General features: G+C 43.6%; 2 protein-coding genes across 2 annotated transcripts; one reads left to right on the top strand and one right to left on the bottom strand.

Moving 5' to 3' along the window:
- Window positions 1–3,566: 3,566 nt before the first annotated feature.
- LOC142057141 (proto-oncogene Mas-like) lies at window positions 3,567–8,098 on the bottom strand. Its single transcript, XM_075092609.1, has 2 exons — window positions 7,936–8,098; window positions 3,567–4,977 (listed from the first exon to the last, which is right to left on the bottom strand). The coding sequence occupies exon 2, from the start codon at window positions 4,954–4,956 to the stop codon at window positions 3,997–3,999; it is 960 nt and encodes a 319-aa protein (XP_074948710.1). The 5' UTR covers window positions 4,957–4,977; window positions 7,936–8,098; the 3' UTR covers window positions 3,567–3,996.
- A 6,945-nt stretch (window positions 8,099–15,043) lies between these two features.
- On the top strand, window positions 15,044–16,054 carry LOC142057049 (olfactory receptor 4S2-like). Its single transcript, XM_075092530.1, has one exon. The coding sequence runs from the start codon at window positions 15,065–15,067 to the stop codon at window positions 16,052–16,054; it is 990 nt and encodes a 329-aa protein (XP_074948631.1). The 5' UTR covers window positions 15,044–15,064.
- Window positions 16,055–18,704: the final 2,650 nt, after the last annotated feature.

The raw sequence follows: 18,704 nt of genomic DNA, 5'->3' as shown, positions 1-18,704 counted from the left end.
TTGCATCTGTGAAAGGCTCTTTGTGCATTTGTACTGGGGCCAAATGCTGTTATGCTAGGGATGTAGGAATGAGTGGTTAGTAGAGATTGTGGAAAGTTCTCAGAGGAATGGTATTCTACTTCATTTTGTCTTTCCTGGAAAATCAGACTTGGTTTGGATTGGATCAGTCTGAGGGACAGTACCCCTTTTCCCAATGTTTCCTTCAAAATTCACTTCCTGTGCAATGTCATATCCCAAATCCTGCCAAGACCCCAAGAAGCAAAATGGCTTGTCCAATGTGCCAGGGGTGAGGGAGACAGACCAGACAATGAGGCCTTCATCCCCTGAGTGCTAGGCATCAGTAGTCTTTTCTGGGCATGATCAGCCCTTACTTTCCGCCCCAGAATGCTTCTGAGCCTTTCTTTCACAGTATGTGTAAAAAGATGCCTATTTCTTCCACTGGTAGGTGGAGCCTCTCTAAAGTGCACAGGACTCTTACAGCTCCTTGGTGACTCATTGCTGACCCCTGACCCCAGAGGAACAGAGTATTTTAAAAGACTGAGCTAAAGAGGACTTTAGAAGGATAGTAAACACAGCAATTTATTCATAGCAATTAACAGAAATACTGCAAACAGCAAATTAAACTTGCCGTGTGCCACTCATAGAATGGACAGGAGGAAAGGACTTTCAATAACACGGCTGTGCAAATTTTGAAATGAACTGGTGTTGGCTCCAGGAGGACAGACATCCCTCGGTCTTCAGGTGTCACGCTGTGAAGAAGCAAGGATCCTTCTCCGCCTCTGCAGTCAGGAGTTGCCTTTGAGCAGACCTTAAAAAATTTAGTGATGCTGCGATTACCTGAGTTTGTCACCTCTCTTAGTTCAAATTAAACAGAGCTTAGGATCAGACAGAGTCTTTTATCTACAGTTCCGTGCCTATGGACGCTTGCTTTGACGCATTGTCTTTTTCTGGCCTGGGTGGGAACAGGTGACTATGTTTCCGACAGTTAAGTTTTTTAAAGCAGACAACCTTCAGAGCCTAAAGTGGGCTTTCTCTAATGTCTCCCAGCTCTCACCAGCAAGGCCTGCCAAAGCCTGTTTGCACTGTTGTACCTCCTCTGCTCTTCTTTGTGCCTGATCCCAAGTTACTCTGTGGGTTGTAAGGCACCACCCGGCTATGAGCTGGTGCAACACCTAACACCACCAAAAATAGCTGTCCAGGGGTGCTTTCCCCTCCTTCTGCCCCCAGTTAGCTGACCCTGACTCTCCCCTTTCAAAGAGGATGCAGCCTTTGCTTACTAGCTCCAGCCCCTTCCTTCCGGTGGCAAAGAAACCACATGTCCCTGAAAGGTGCAAAAGAAGGAATTTGGCAGATGATGCTGGGGAGGGCTGCAGGGGGAAGGCTGCTCCTTTGAGGTGCGTGTGAGATAGGCTGGGGTGAGGGAGAGAAGTGGGCTGGTTGTTGTAGAAGCCCTTGGAACAGAGAATGGGGCAGCTGCTTGAAGGGGAGGGTAGGGATCACTACTGGGGGACAGAGGCTTGGGAAAGGGAACCAAATCAAGACACTGGCAAGCCTTTCACTCTCCTGCATGTGGTGGAAACTGGGCCACTCTGAAGTGTCCACATGCCCATACAGATCCCTTCCTCCAGGCCTTAACTGCACCACAGAAACTCCAACTGTAACATGTGTGCCTTCTGCTCAAATCAATGAGAAAATAATGATTGTTGCAGGCTCTGGTGTCCAGGGACTCCTTAGAGGAGTGGAGTTAGGTGTGCTGTCCTTGGGGAATAGGTGACACCAGCCCTCGTGGGCAATGCATGCCGCTGGCACATGGACCATGTTGAGGAGCACACCCAACACCTACAGCCTGGGCTGCTTGTCTCCTTCCAGCTCTCCTCAGGGAAGCAGAAAAGCCGTTTTTTTCAGGGTGCTGGTGGCCCCTGAGGAATGTACCCTTCTCATGTGTGACCGCTGATCTTTGGGATGTCCTGACATCCTTCCAGAGAGATACCAAGCAATTCAGAGGACAAACTTAGTTCAGAAGCTGAGGACTTTCTCCATGGCAGGCTGGGCTGACTATCTTGGTGTTAGTTCAGGGTGGAAAAGCCTGCAAATGAACCCCATCTCTTTGCAGATCCGGTCACAGGCTTCTTTTGGACCACAGGAGATACATTGCAAATATCTGGCAGATGCCACCCCTGAGAACGTTTGTCTTTTACCATGAATGATTGAGGTCATCTATGATGGTGGTTTATATGCAGGCTTCACCTTTTAAATGTCTGAGGTTGGATGTAAAGTATTCACATTAATGTGACGTGTAAAATGCATTCACATGAAATGCCGCGTGTCTTCATGACGGGTATGTTTAAGGGCAAACTGTCAGGATGGAAAGTTTTAATGGTTTATATTCTGTATGTTTTTATCAGCTGACAGCTGCTTCTGAGCACAATAATGTTTTTAAATGCAATTTGTTTTCCTTTTAAAAAAAGCTTTTGACTTTTTCAGTAATAATGGAAATGTTTCGGTTCTCCCAATGATAAAATCATTACAGATATTAAAAGGAAAACATTTTTAACATGTTTTCTGATAAATGGATGCTCTCTTCCCCTCAGCAGTAGAAGTTAGAAGAAAAAAAAAACCTTACTGAAAGTAATTGTTTACATAGATCTAATCTGGATCAACTATATGTATGTTGCAGAACGACAGCATTAAAAATTAAAGAATAGTAGAAATGGAACTCAAATTTCAGCTTTCAGAAGCTGTAAACAGGAAGCAAAAAGCAACTACAGACATTAAGGTGAACCACTATTTTTTTAAGTGGTGCATTTCAAAATTAATAAAAAGACAAATGAACACTAAAAACATGACAGACAATAGAAGAATGGAGCTTCCCTTTAGGAAAATATTTGCAGATGAAGGCACGAAGAGGAAATCTGTAAGGTTTCTCAAACAAAATTACCTGTGTTGCCCTTTTCTATCAATTTAGGTTAAAAGAGCAAATGTTATGTAGTCTGATAGTACAACACTTCAAATAATAACATCATCTACCTCAAGGATTGGGTCTAGAGAATTATTTTTTGTAAATTATATATCTTTTCCTTTCTTCTGTTTCCTATTTTTTCCCTATCCTTGAATTTATTTTTGTTGGTAGAGGAGATGTTGGAAGCCATGGGTTCTTCTCATCCGTCTTTCTCAAAGGAAGAAATAACAACCCAATGCGTGCTGTAGATAGATGCAGATACTCTGTCCTGGGCTGGAAGAAGCTAAAATAATATGCAACTCCAGCCCTGTGTTTCTTTGAAACACAGGAAAAGGAGCATCCAACTCAGTGCGTAAAGTTGTAAGGCAAGTTGGTAGGGGTTGGAGCCCTCTTCTACTACATCACAACTCTATGGTATGGAAACCTCCCGAGTTGATAGAAGAAAGGGACTTCTGGGGCATGAATGATTTCACTGTTTGAAATGCTCACATTAGGAAGCAAAGGATTGTGCACTCTGTGAGCCGCAAAAGGTTGCATGAGTTGCTGAGATACAGGTATTTAAAATTAAGTGAGATAGCTAGACTCTCCTTCCAGGAATTTTGTGGCTGATTTCAACAGGAGGAGGATTGGTGCCCATCTCATCTTCAGAGACCTGAAGTGACTGAGAATTTATGAATTCATGCTCTGAAAGACCGAGATTTATTGAGCGAGCTGCAAATTCTGAGTGGGATTCCTTTGCTGAAATGCAGACACAAAGACATTTCACCTTATCAAATTGAAATCATTTAATGGCCACTGAAAAGAAATAGGCACTTTCAACGTCTTCCTAATAAAGGTCACATAAATTCTGTGGTCAAGATGCTTGTGTGGTTCCACTAACAACAGGTGGAGCTTAAAATAACTAGCTAGAGATCTACAATGAAGATACTGGAGGTGAGGTGAGATGAACATTCCCCAATACCTCAGAGTTCTTCCATTCTATAAACTATTGGCCCCCAGTTCCAGACCAATGTTACTATGTTAGGAACAGCAGGGTATTAGGAGGACATAGTTATTGTGGTGTCACGGGTTTCGCGTTCATCTTTGTCATCTGCCGAATCTTCAAAGGCCCTCTGGAATGCCAGCCTGAGGGTGAACTTGATTCTCCGATCCCTGTAGCTGCCCACAAGGAAGTAAATGACAGGGTTGAGACTGCTGTTCACACAGGACAGCACAAAGCCGATCTCCGGGGAGTAGAGAAACTTGTAGCCCAAGAAGTCAAGGAGGATCAGGATGCTGAGAGGCACAGCGAAAATGAGGAAGAAGAGGACGGTGAGCATGATGACGGTGAAGAGCCTGCCTGTTCGGAGGTGTTGGGAGCCGCACTTGACTCTCAGGAAGAGGGTTAGGCTGAAGAGCAGCATGAGGGGCGTGCAGAAGATGAAGTCCAAGGCTCCAATGGTGATGAGCAGGGCCTGGCAGTTCCTGGCAGAGGGACGGACGGTACATAAAAAGTACCCGAGTGAGTTCAGCAGCAGGGAGAGACCCCAGAGCAGGCCAGAGATGGTGCCAGACAGGAGCTTTGGGCGGTGGCTTCGGCACCAGACTGGACACAGGACGGACAGGCACCTCTCAATGCTGATGGCTGTCAGGAGGTACAAGCCGGTCCCATACATGAAAAGGTCCAGGAAGAGGAATATCCCAAACTGCACGCCCACGTTGAACTGCATCAGGTACTGAATCGTCTCAATGGCGATGCAGAGGAGATAGCCAAAGTCGGCAGCAGCCAGGTTCAGGATGTAGACGGTGAAGTGGTTTCTCCGGATGCGGAAGCCAAGGTACCATAGGACCATGCCGTTTCCCACCATGCCACAGGCAGCGCTGATGAGGCAGAAGCTCTCCATGAACTTGAGGACGCCATACGATGGCTCTATCTTTCCCACAGTCCCACTCTGATTAGTCCCATGAGTGTGACTGGTTGCAGTTGGAAGGAAGGTTGATGTAGCTGAAATGCTCATAATGAGTGATTTCAGACAGACCTGTAAGCAGAAAGGAGAGAGGTGGTAACTGCAGCGTGACTCTCCCTCTTAGTGACCTGGTGGTTTTTCTGGATTTGTTCCAGCTCTTTGTAGCCAGAGCTTGATTTATGGAGGGATTGCTATGTTTGGACTCAGCACAGAGTGTTGTTCAAAGCACTGTACCTAAGGCTAAATTCTACACGACATGTAGGAGAAGTTAGATGGCAGTGTATTTCTCCCTTTTAAAAATTCATTTCTTGGGGGTCCTTTTTGCAGTCAGTTTTCAGAAACAAATATCTTAAAAAAGCAACAATAGCTCAGGTTAATCATGTCTGACAAGTACCACTTTTTCTTGTGGGAATAAAAAGAGAACCCAGTGTTATCAACTCTGGTATAATTGTGCTTCATGTGGCTGGCATTAGATGATACAAATCTTGTCAAAAGTGTGTGAAAGTTCTAGGCAATCAGCATACAAGTTTGATCAGCATGAAAGCTGATTGGGTTTTGTCCTATGTATATGCCCAGAAAACATGGTAGAGATTACACAAAACAGCTGGTAGTTTTTTACGTTGATGACTGATTTCTATTTTAATAAACTGCAGTTTAATGTTGTTGGGTTGTTCTCCTGAGCCCTATGTGCAGACAATAAACATTTCAGTTGGACAGAGTCAGCCCTTAATAACTTCCTTTGTGGAGAGAAACTTTAAGGACCGTATTTGGGACACAATGTCTGACCCGCACAGGACATTGGAATTACGGCTCAAATAATTATTTCACCCCGTTCCCTGAGGCAGTTCACCGTGCTTCTTCCCCCATGATCTTGTGATCCAAATGAGAATCTTGGAAAAAAAAAAAAACCAGTCAAAAAACAGATTTCATACCTTTTTTTTTAATCTGGCAAACAGCGACACACTTTCCCTCTCTCCCTACCAGCTATTAATCTTGACGTGGGAAGGCTGAGAAGTGTCTTGAAAGATAGCAGGAGATAGTCAAAAAGAAGAGAGGAACAAGTCAAAACGGGGAGATCTAGGAAGATATGAATCATTGAACAGTCTAACCAGTGTGAATATTCTGTTCTGTCTTTGTAAAATGCTGCAGCATACATGGAGACAGACTTCCATAAACACAGAAAATGTGACAGCTTGAATCATTATTGTTTCATCTCAGCACCCCAGACACACTGTCTTCAGTGCTGCATGGAGATAGGCAAGAGAAATGCATGATGCAGGTTATTTCCTTGCCTGCCTGATGGCCTGGAGCAGCGGAGACAATCTTGCCGCTTTAGTCCATGGAAGGCACGTACGCCAGCAGTGCTCGGTTGGGAATCCAGCTGGGACCATTAAACCTGCCTTTCACCATTAAAAATGCAAACATCTCATTTAACATTGCCTTTAAAGCTGCCATTTGAATTAAGGGAGATTTATGAGCACCTCCAACGGCAATGTATTTTATCCTAAGATAGCTGTCTTAGGTAGGTCTGCGGTCACCTGCCTGACTTTGCTGACTGCAGATACATTGCAAAGTGCCAGCTTCAGAGAGGGGATTAGTGTGTGGACAGCTGAAGTTTGCTGAGTTGAATTCCACCCTTAATTTCACCAGGGCTTGTTGGATATGAAATCTTTAGGGTTGACTGAAGCCAGGGAACTTCTGGCACTTCACCATTCTCTTACGTAGGAAGCTGGGTGATTCCACTCTCAGCTGTTATGGGACCACAAGTCCTTCTAAAATTAAGACTTTAGAGACCAGTGGCCTCTGAAGAAAGAATTTTAACACATACTGAAAGAGACTACAGAAAACAATAACCATCACCTCCTTCAGAATGCACAGAATCTCTGTTGTAGCACAGTTTCACAACAGGAACATCCCTGAGTTCAATCTCACCTTCTTTCCTTATCTGAGGAGAGCAGCATGTTGACCAACATCACTAGCAAGGCTACCTCCTCGCTGAAGATGAATGTTTGAGCAACAATGAGTGTTGCTTAAGCTCCGTCTAAGCCCATTCCAGCCTTCTGACCCAGTGCCCATTTTAGGAAAGCGACTATTCTACCTCCCTGCTGCAGTCATCTCCAGAAGGCAATTGACGCCACCCTACAGAATTGTGTCTCCCTCTACTGGACTTTCAGGGAATGCCAGGTGATTAGCTGTCTGCCTTAAGCTTGTCCCATGTATTTCCTAGTCATACATGACATGGCCCTGTGCCTTTGGTTATTTATGCATAAAGACTGCCAGGTACAGATACGGCTGTAATGGAAGCCCTGTGGATAAATGGCAAAACATCAATAATTTTGCCTTCCACTGAGGTGGAAGTGAAGGAATCCTTCTCTGACTTCTATCCATGGAAAAGAATACTGAAAAAGTCACTCACAGTTCTCATATATTTATTGTATGACCTTGGAAAGACTGATTTGTTGTCTCCATGATACATTCAAGATGTGAGTTTACTTCCTTAACGAAACCAGTTAATGAAAGCTTGCATCAAACAGCAGCAGACTGAGCCTAGGTGGTTTTTTTTCTCTCTTGAGATTAAATATCCTTCCCATGGTTTGCATGCTGAATATCATGTAGTTCTTGTGGCAGATGTCAGTCTGAACAACCTTGACACCACGAAGATATTTTAGACTATGGACACAAAGTTATGATGTTGTATTTTCTTGGCTAATCTTAAGCGATCGTTTAAGACCAAAACTGCTAATGCTAGGTCTCTGAATAATGGTGTCTTGTATTACAGAGGTGTATTTAGAGCAATTCAATAGCACTTGTTCGTGGAAAAGGGTCCCCAGAACGAAGCTCTCCTTATTTTGAAAATAATCAGGACAATTGCTTACCTATAGCCAATTTCTAACCACCAGGAAAGGAAAACGTTTGATCTCCTTTCCTCCATTTTTTTCCTCCTCCCTTCCCCTCACCATGTCTCCAAAAGCATGACAGGAAGCATTAGACAGAGTGCAATAGCAAAGATACCTTCTAGGAATTTCTTACCTTTTTGTGGGTTCCTTGGAATTTCAGTGATTGATTTGCAGCAGCTGCCTGGTATGGATCTGCTGGGTAAAACTGTCACCTGAATTCTGTGGCATATGGTCGAGATAAAATCCTTGTGTCATACTGCATTGCTGGGCTAGTTAGACACTATTTTGAAAGCCACGATCTTTTCAACGTGACATCTGACAGCCAACCAAACACTGCCTTGGGGAAATATATAGTTTGTTGTGTGTGGTCACTTAGATTGTAACCACTTCCCCCTTCCCTCTTTGTACAAAATCTGTCACAGTCATAGCTCTAGAAATGGTTTTTTACTACCTCTGCCTTTTTCAGCCAGTCTTACATTACAAAGAAAGCAAGAACTGTCTGTCCAAAATTATACCTTGCCTCTTGCACTGATGCTTTGTTTCCTACTCGTGTCCCTGAGATGCTCTAGTTTCATGGTCCTTGAACAAGATGCCTCACTGCTGCTCAGGGTCATATAGATTGAGAAATTGTCAGTCCTCATCCACAACGCCTGCTGATGGTTTCACAACCTCCCTCAGTACAACTTCTCATTCCCCAAGGGCCTATTGTCCCTGCCAAACTGGCCTTAACACACTCACCACCACAGAGTGTCCTCTTCTGACCTGTAGTCTCTCCCAACACAAGTTACTTCCCTACGTAGTCCCTACCGCTCCACGCAGCTGCTCCTGGAGGAAGGCCCACCCAAACACCATAGCCTTACCACACCTCAGCAGCTACAATTGCACAACCTGTTTGTGCTGCCTTCAATACACAATGCCTGCTTCTGATGTCCTGAGCTCTGTTAATGCACCTTTACACCCCACAGTATTACCTGCCACTTCATACCATCGCTCAGCGCAGTCCTTCACCACACCTCAGGTACTTCCGATTTCACAAAATCCCTCAAGACAGCCTCCAGCCTCATGCTTTCCACTTCCAGTTTCACAACTTCCCCCCAAACAGTGCCTCAGTCCCACCCTGCCCACCCTCAGATTCACACATCTGCACCACCTCATGTCTCTATCACGACAGCCCCCTGCCAGCATTCACTACCCACCCACACCACCTCACTCATCTTCTCACCATGCACAGTCCCTCCATGTGCATGAGCTACCACCACCGTGGTGTCCAGATCCACGTGCCAAAGTAAGTGGAGTGAAAACAGAGAAAACACATCTCTCCTTTCCTGTGAGTAAGCACATCCTTAAAGGGAATTATTTTGCAACAGGAGGTACCAGCAACTCTTGATATGGGCTTGTGCATTAAGTCACTTCTGCTAGTCCATTTGGCTAGGGAAACAAAAGCAGTGAGTATGATGCTAGCTGAATTGCTGCCATGTGTGTCAGTGGGTCCGGGAACTGCCAGATTTGGCCCAAATTATGTTAGCAGGCCAGATAGCCGATGGTTCATCTTGAGCTTCTTCTGTCATTTGTTGTTCCTCTTCCTTTCCCAAAGACTGTAAGACTCTTTTTACTTTCTTACCCAATACTATGTTTCCTATAGTGACTATTGTTAACCCCTATTAACCTGGCCAGGACTCCAGGCTACAGTGTAAGATTATAGTTAAGTAGGAGGACTATTTGCACTCAGAGCAGCATTTAACCTCCTCATTAACTTGAGGATTTCCATTTTCACTGCATGGATCTCTGGCATTCTGTGTTGGGAGATGGTTACATAACCTTGATTGTTATTGGGTTGTTCTAAATATCAAGAAATGTCAACAAAATAAAGTAATGGGCAGTGGCTGAAACTATTTCTTAACACCCAAAAGTCAGAAGCTAAAAATACACAGTAGACTCCAGAGCAGTGATGAATTTGAGTTGAACTGATGCATGAATTGGCATATCTGTTTGCTTTATAGCATTTCATTTCATAGGTTCACCTTTGGCTGCAGAAGTTTTAAGTTAAGAAAGATGAAGCTCTTCTTCACAGCAAGATTGCACAGAATCATAGCGTGGTTTGAGTCGGAAGGAACCCTTAAAGATCATCTAGTCCAACCGCCCTGTCATGGAAAGGGACATCCACCTTTCATTAGACCAGGTTGCTCAAAGCCCAGTCCAACCTGGCCTTGAACACTGCCAATGATGTGGCATCCACAGCTTCTCTGAGCAACTTGTTCCAGTGCCTCACCACCCTCAACGGCCTTCCTCGTCTACAATCTAGATCTACTCTCTTTCAGTTTAAAATTGTTGCCCCTTGTCCTGTCACTACAAGCCTTGTTGAAAAGCCTGTCTCTCTCTTATGAGCCCTCTTTATATATTGAAAGGCCATGAGAAGGTCTTGAGGAATTTTCTCTTCTTCAGGCTGAAGTCTCTCAGCCTTTCTTCAAAGCAGCCCTTAGATTGTTTTCATGTCCCTCCTCTGGACCTGCTCCAACAGGTCCATACCTGTCTCGTACTGAGGACCCCAGAGCTGGATGCGGTACTCCAGGTGGGGTCTCACGAGAGTGGAGCAGAGGGGGAGAATCACCTCCCTCGACCTGCTGGCCACACTTCTTTTTATGGAGCCTGGGATATGATTGGCCTTCTGGGCTGCAAGCACACATTGCCAGCTCATGTTTAATTTTTCATCCACCAGTACCCCCAGGTCCTTGTCTGCCGGGCTGCTGTCATTCCCTTCATCCTCCAGTCTCTACTGATACTGGGGATTTCCCTAACCCAGGCGCAGGACCTTGCACTTGGCCTTGCTGAACTTTGTGAGGTTCTCATGGGCCTACTCCTCGAGCCTGTCGAGGTCCCTCTGGATGGCATCCCTTCCCTCAAGCTTATCAACCGCACCACTCAGCTTGGTGTCATTGGCAAACTTGCAGAGGGTGCACTTGATCCCACTGTCTATGTCATCGATGAAGACATTAAACAGTACTGGTCCCAGTATGGACCTTGAGGGACACCACTTGTTGCTGGTTTCTAATTGGACATTAAGCCATTGACTGTTACTCTTTGGATGCAGCCTTTGCCTGCCCTAAGTAATTTTGTTCAAAATCTAGACATCTATTTCAGATCTAATGCCATCCTAAAATCAGGTCTGAGGAAGATTAGGTGAATCAGTTTCTGGAGAGATGTATTTCTTTCCATAGGAAAGCCTAGAGTGACAAAAACTCAACCCAGCTGACTTTCATAAGCAAAAAAGAGCTGACTTCCACTCTTGCTTTCCCCATTTGTAAAAGGATTTTTTCTACTTTGTAACTCGCTGACCTTTGCTAAAACATGCAACTTCTTGCAAGAGGCCTTACTCACTGGGTTGCCAGTGATGAAATTTCATGCAAAATAGAAATTGAAGGGTCATCAGGGGTAACCCTGGAGGCCGTCTTCTGTCTCTGTGAAAACTTAACTTAATCAAAACCACTACTGAAAGAAGCGTGCCTAACCTGTCCTTTAAAAGACTATTGTGACAGGTAACTCTTTACAATCCCCAGAGCATGGCACCTCTCTCCTTACTACTAGAAAACTCTCTGATCTTTTTTTTTAACCAAAATTTGTGTTCCATGTGTTTTCTTTTTGGAATACACAAAGATTTAAAAGCACTGTTTTATTACTCACAATGCTACAAAGCCAAAGCAGTGGATCTAATAGGCCCCTACACTTGGGAAAACCATAAAGCATGGCTTAATGAAGGACTCTGGAAAGTGTTAACAGGACTATGTCACTGCACATGCTTGTCCAGTTTGATATTCAGGTAATCCATTGGCTGTTATTTCTACTGGAGAAATCCTGAAATGCCTCCATAATATTGTTATCACTGACTGATGGCTATTTCTTTAAACTGTGTTTGCTTAAACTTTTCAGTCAGAACAGAATTAAGTTCTCCTCCTTTGCTCCTTCTTTTCACACCTTCCCTTTGCTAAGCCTCCACGCCTCCCGCTTCCAGCCCCAAGAGCCCTTCAGGTGGGAGATTTCCTTGGAGAGGGTTAAAGACTGCTACTTAAACTGTTTTCTTCTCAGCCTTCTTTCTGCTGCTGGGTTGTGAATGCATCATTCAGTGCACGCAGGCCCGGCCACGCTATCCAGACAGCCCATCAAAGCAGTTCTCACACAGGCAGAAGATACCAAGATACAGAAAAGCAAGAAATCAAATTAGATGGCATTATACAGTAAAAGGCACCTCCTAAGCAAGTGTTGGAAGCTTTCCAGAAGCCGTTCTATGTTCCTTAAAGAGTCTGTGCTCTAACACATTCCTACCAGGGAAGGCAGGTGTTGAGGAGATAAAATCATACAGCCCTCACACAAAAAATTAAATCCCCAAACACAGAGGAGGTAAGTTTTCCAGGTTCTCTGGATTTTTTTTTCTTTTTTTTTTTTTGTTTCCTTTCTTCTTTTCTTCTGATTTCCCTTGCTCTTTTGCTTCCCTTCTTCTTGAACAAATGTGAAAATGCAAAAAGAATTTTTCATTCAAGTGATCACCTGTCTGTGGCTATCTTTGGCTGAAACCATGCACAGAGCTAGTTCTGTAGTCCCAGAGCAGGTTATTTTGTTTCCTATTAACCACCTGAGAGTTTAGGGAAAAATGCTTGCAATAAGGAGATTGTGCAATTCCTCATCCTTTTTGAAGCTGTCCGCATTGTATTTATTTTATTTTGCAGTCGATTGCATTATACCATATATGTCTAGTCTCTCCCTGCAATGATACTTTTAGAGGTAAGAAGTAACTTGTGGGAATCTTCAACCAAATTAGTCGTTCCAGTCACCCTCTCAGAGTCAACAGAAAGTAATAGGCACCTCCAGATGTAACTCATCACATCTTTAAGCAGACACCTTAGGCTCGTCACGAATTGCCCTGCAAAGGCAGAAAAATAGTGCATATGACTGGCTCGGATATAGGTGCTTACGTGACGTAAGTGAATGAGATGGAATGAGGCAGATGAATATATTGTAAAATGCAATTTGGTGGTGGCGACAGGGGCCTTACCAAGAGGGACGCACAGTAAAGCCAGTAAAGCTGCCTGCTGTGAATGGGTCATATCTTTATAATCCTTTCACAAATATACACTTTGTTTTAGCTTAGGAGTTTCCCAGCCCCCGTTATTCAGGAGTATAGTTTCCTTGATCCTTTATCTCTCGGTCATTCATTTCTGAAGCACTGATTGCCTAAACATGACACGGAGACTGGTGGGGCTTCCTTCCAGTTCTGCTCTGGTCTAGATGGAGCCTGGCAGTTTCTCTTCCACTGGCTTCCCCACAGCCATAAATACTTACCCATTTTGTCCTTTTTTTTTCCCCGCAGAAAACTGTGTCAGTGCTCAATGGTAAGAGGAGGGGTGGAAAGGATCACAACTTGGTAAGACTAGGTGGAAATCGGTATCACAATTTTCTTATTGATCTTTTTTCCTTGGAGATATATCAGAAAAGAAATTATCCATGTAAATTTTACCCTCCTTGAATATCTTTTACCTACTGTTAGTACAGTTGTAAGCTCAGGAGAAGTCCCCAACTTTCCCAACTTCCTCTCTAGGCTTTACTTTGTGGGTTTGAGAGCAATTTTGGTTTTTCTCCGTTTCAGTGTTTCCTGTGGATGCTTGATCAGCTTTTGCCTGCACAAGAGTTCCTGATTTTGCTGTAATTTTAGATAGGTGCCAGATAGTTTGAATTAACTGAAATATTTCACAGATCTGCTCTGATCACCTGCACGAACAGGGAGAAATGTTTCTGTTTTCATTGGGCAGGACTTGTGATGGTGATTTTTAAAAGCGGTTGACTGGGGATGTTTTGGTACTAGGATGAATCCCATACAGCTGATAATTTGTTTCCAAGAGATGCCTATTTTTGGTTAAACTCTGTAAAGAGTTTAATCTAGTGGTTTCCAGGCTTCTTTGACCAAAGGAACTCTGATATCTGGGTGCATAATGGCAAGTTAGTACTGTTAAGGACTGAGTCTTTTTAAAGATGTAGGTTATTTATTTACTAGTGACACGTACTGCCTTGGGTGCTATAGCTGGAACAGGCCAAAGCAAAGAAGCCCCACATTCACACTGGAACATGACCAGGTCTGGAAAGAGAAACTGTAGAGGTGTAGAAATGCCTAGAGATAAGGAGTTCAGGCACGGCACAAACCCCCCCAGCCAAAACAGGGGGTGGTGGTGTGGTGGTAGGGGGGTGGGGATGGCGTTATGGAAAGCCCTGAGCTACTTTCAGGGGACAAAAAGGATTATTCTCTGAAGATAACTTTACCCTGATGATGTTAATTTACTTGGGCTCCTCCTAGTCAATGGAAAAAGTTCTGTAAAGGACCTTAGTTTAGCTGTTCTGCCTAGAGAGAGACTTTAACCACCAGCTAGGCTGCCGTCACTAAACAGAAATTAACCCTTGAGAATATCCCCTGGAGTGTATCACAAATCAGAATAAAGTAAAATTCCTACAATGCTGGGGAAGATGATCTGAAAACATCCCTTCATTCTTCCTTCCTCTCAAAAGAACACTGCTGACATTTAGCGCTTTTTTATCTTCTATAAGCTAAATGCTAGAGCAAGTCACATGTGAAATTGTTTGCTGTTTACACCATGATAGATAACTTCCCCAGAACTCATTGTTCAGCCCAGGAAGCTGCAAATCTATGTTTCAAAATGTATATACACAAGAGATTTTTTTTGTCTCTGGGTGGTTTCATTTCCCCTCCGAAAAACAAATCAAAGATCATTTTTACTTAGAAAATAAATAAGCATTCAAAGGAATATTTCCAGGTGTTCTTAAAGGCACTGTTTTTAGAAAGATTGTTTTCATGGACTTGGTCTACACTGAGGGCAACATGCTATTAAACACCTGTAGCCACTGTAGCACTCAAGGTGAACACTCTGGCCTTGTCTGTAGCACACCAGCCATAGATCCAGTCCTTCAAAATCCTGGAGGACCAGGACGGAGGAATGTATCACAAAGTGCACCTGCCTCAGTGCAGTAACAGCCATGGCTGAAATCTCATGAAAGGAGAATTAAATGACATGGGGGCGGGGGAAGAAAAAAACCAACAAAAAACCCACTTCATAAACTTAATACTAATCCTATATATTTCTTAGTCTGTATGCACTTCTGATAAATAATTCATTATTAATAACAAACACACCTGATGAATCATTTGTCTTTATTATTCCATGTGCCTAGGCTGTACATTGCCTATTGCTGCCCAACTGATTAACATGGAGAATGCAAGCAGCGTGAAGGAATTTGTTCTTCTGGGACTCTCAGAGAACCAAGGGGTGCAGAAAATATTTTTTGTGATGTCTCTGTTCTTCTATATGATTATTGTAGCAGGAAATCTGCTCATTGTTATCACTGTAATTAGCAGCCAACGCCTGAACTCTCCCATGTATTTCTTCCTCTGCTACTTGTCCTTTGTAGATATCTGTTACTCTTCTGTCACAGTTCCCAAAATGATTGCCGACTCCCTTGTTGAAAATAAAACCATCTCCTTTGTGGGTTGCATAGCACAGCTGTTTGGGGTACATTTCTTTGGCTGCACAGAGATCTTCATCCTCACAGTGATGGCCTACGATCGCTACATTGCCATCTGCAGACCTCTCCACTACACCACCCTCATGACCAGGCGGGTGTGTGGCCGGATGGTGATCGGCTCATGGGTAGGAGGCTTCGTGCACTCCATAGTGCAGACTCTTCTAACCACTCAGCTCCCCTTCTGTGGCCCTAACAAAATTGACCACTACTTCTGTGATGTCCACCCCCTACTACAACTGGCCTGTACCGACACCTATGCTGTAGGTATCATTGTTGTTGCCAACAGCGGAATGATAACGTTGAGCTGTTTCTTTATCCTGGTCATGTCCTACGTTGTCATCCTGGTTTCCTTGAAAAGTCAAACATCCGAAGGGTGGCACAAGGCCCTCTCCACCTGTGGGTCCCACATCACTGTGGTGATTCTGTTCTTCGGGCCGTGCACATTCGTCTACATACGTCCATCCAGCAATCTGTCGGAGGACAAGAGCGCGGCGCTGTTTTACACTGTCATCACGCCCATGCTGAACCCACTCATCTACACGCTAAGAAATGAGGAGGTGAAGAGTGCCATGAGAAATCTGTGGAGCAGAAAGGTGGGAAGTGAAAATGGAAAGGTGTATAACTGTGGTAACGTTTCCAGTGGATCGGAGAAAATCAAGCGTCTTTCACTATAATTTCTTTTGTGACAATTCCCCAAGAAATGCCTTTCAAAGAAAAGCTTGCTGTTAGCTCCTGTTGTAATTAGGAAGACACTGAAGGTTCATCTTTTCATTTGAAAGACATTGTGAACTCTGTGACAAGCAGGCGTTACCCTTCCATTCTCTTGTGAACTAGTGCAGGCCCAGGCCTGGGGCTCCTGAGCACTAACTGAAACACCAGTGTTTAAATAAATACTATGAAAAATATTGAATACGTTGTCCAGGTAGAGCATCCCATTACTCAGGTATAAACCTTCAGATGAACTCCATCTGTTCTGTAATTCATTCAGCTGGGAAAGAGAGGACTATGGTCACCTGCTGCTGGAGACAGCCATACTGAATGAGGCCCCTTTCTGCTTGCGATAAACGCCTTTTGGTGAGAATCACATTGTGGTATCCTGAATCCATGGGTTAGCAGTTAAAAACCTGATGTTAGGTGCTAGTTGGGTCATTTGCTGATGCATGTAACAGGAGGGGAAGTTTCTCCCTTTCCCCTGCCAGTGTAACAAACCCTTTCTGCAGTGTTTAGGGTCAGGTTCGACGGGGCTTTGAGCAACCTGATCTAGTGAAAGATGTCCCTGCCTGCAGCAGGGGCGTTTGCACTAGATGATCTTCAAAGGTTTCTTCCAACCCGAACAGTTCTATAATTCTATAATTCTACCTACTTCACCTATCACTGATGCCATCCTTCCAATCATCCCCTCTATCCTTCAGCTCTGATACAGGTTTTTTATTTTAATGTTTAGACTAATACAGAATCATAGATCTTATGAAAGACATCTTGCTGACTGTAAGAAATGAAGGATTGGCCAGAGAAGGTGTCTGAGGGCACAATTCCATGTACCAATGGAAAAAAAAGAATTGTTAGGAACTCTTCTAGTATCCAGGACAACTCTTAGCCCAACAGAGGAGCATGTTTACACACACACACAAGGGCGAAGCATGTTTTCCATGGGAACAGCCAGTACGCTTACTATTACAGGAGGGAAGAAAAGATGAAAGACCAAAGCAGTTCAGTGCCAGTCAAAGCTGTCACAGGGTGCCACAGCTCAAGGTCTCCACCTGAGGAGCCACAATGAGACAAGAGGCCCTAGCCCCTACACTGCCAGCAGAAAACCACCAAATCAGCTGAGTGAGGAAGGAAAAGACCTGCTTGGTGCCATCCAAAAGTAATCGAAGCACTTTTATTTCTTCACTTACATTTCCTCTAAACCCCTGCACCTCTGTTACACCTTAATGTGACTTAAGTAGAATTCAAGGTTACAAGGTGTTCCCAGCCCAAGCTAGGGCTTTTAACTTTATATATATATACAGAATTTTTTATATATATATATATACAGAATTTTTTATATATATATATGTATGTGTATATATATATATATATAAAATAGGGCGTTTTTTAGAACTTTGGGGGTGAACACCAGGTTTTTTTTTCTGCAGATCTTACTTCTGGGTGCTGCTGGGCAAATATTCGACCATAGCTTATGGAAGGTGTCACTGAAAACAACAGCAGGCTCCTCTACACTTCAGTGAGAATTCCTATAAGAACTTAACACTTGGGCTAAAGAGTTGCTTCTGTGTTTTGCATCATCTCAGTAAAAATACCTGGTAAGTGGTGAGGACCACAAACCTGTCTAAATTTTTGAAGTAATTTCCTGTTTTACTTCTTGTTTCAAATTTGTACAGCAGATGTCTAAGGGATAACAGGCTATAGCGCAGTTGTGATTTTTTTTGTGCTGTCAACATGCAATGGTAAGAACAAGTTAATAAAAAATAAGAATGCATATAAGTAATATTAGCTTAGGACAGAAAGCAGAATTTATATAAATGTTTTGTGTAAGAGACATCTTTACTCCAAGAATGTTTGACTGCAAAGGTAAAGTGAATATAGATCTTGCCAATGGCTGGGTGTGATGTTTATTTCAACCAGAAATGCTTCCAGAGGAAATACATGTCCAATACTAAATAAAATCTATTTATCTGGACAGCATTAAAAGGCCAGCAGGCAAACAAACAAGGAAGCAAGCAAACCCATGTGCAATGGAACAGTCTAGATGACCACACTCCAACACCACTCTCCGGAGACCACCCTAAGAGCTATCCGAGTTTTAGCTCCTTGTCTACTGACAGTTTCTGACAAAACTTCATATGCCTCTGGGATCTCATTACCCCGATAGTCTTGTGCTTCTGTTGTGTGATTTACTTTAAATATTTCTGCTACGATTTCCCCCTCTTGTGAAAGATAATTGTTCTTGTAGATGCTCTTGGAAGTTGTTTTTTGCAGAATGAGAAACGCAGATAGAGTCAGGCTGTTCTTTTGAGCCACTGGAGGTTTCAGAATTGGCAGATACATGGACTGCTTTCACAACAGCTAAGCAGCAACTTGCAGCTGAGGCATTCTGATGAAACCACCTAAGGTGGTCAGAGGAGGTCATCAGAGGAGCAATAGCAAAGAGGCTGGCAAATATGAACTGTGTAAGTTTTCTGATATTGTTCCTTTGCTTTATTCAGGCATGACTCAAATCCTACCTTTGAAAATAGGCATTTCTGGTGAGTGGCTTTTGTGAAGTCCATTTTATGAATTAGAAAAAAAATCAATTACAGACTTTCCAGCCTTTGTTTTCGT

This window comes from Phalacrocorax aristotelis, chromosome 5, assembly GCF_949628215.1.
Source record: "Phalacrocorax aristotelis chromosome 5, bGulAri2.1, whole genome shotgun sequence".
Taxonomy (NCBI): domain Eukaryota; kingdom Metazoa; phylum Chordata; class Aves; order Suliformes; family Phalacrocoracidae; genus Phalacrocorax; species Phalacrocorax aristotelis.
This window is presented reverse-complemented; position numbering and strand designations above follow the sequence as displayed.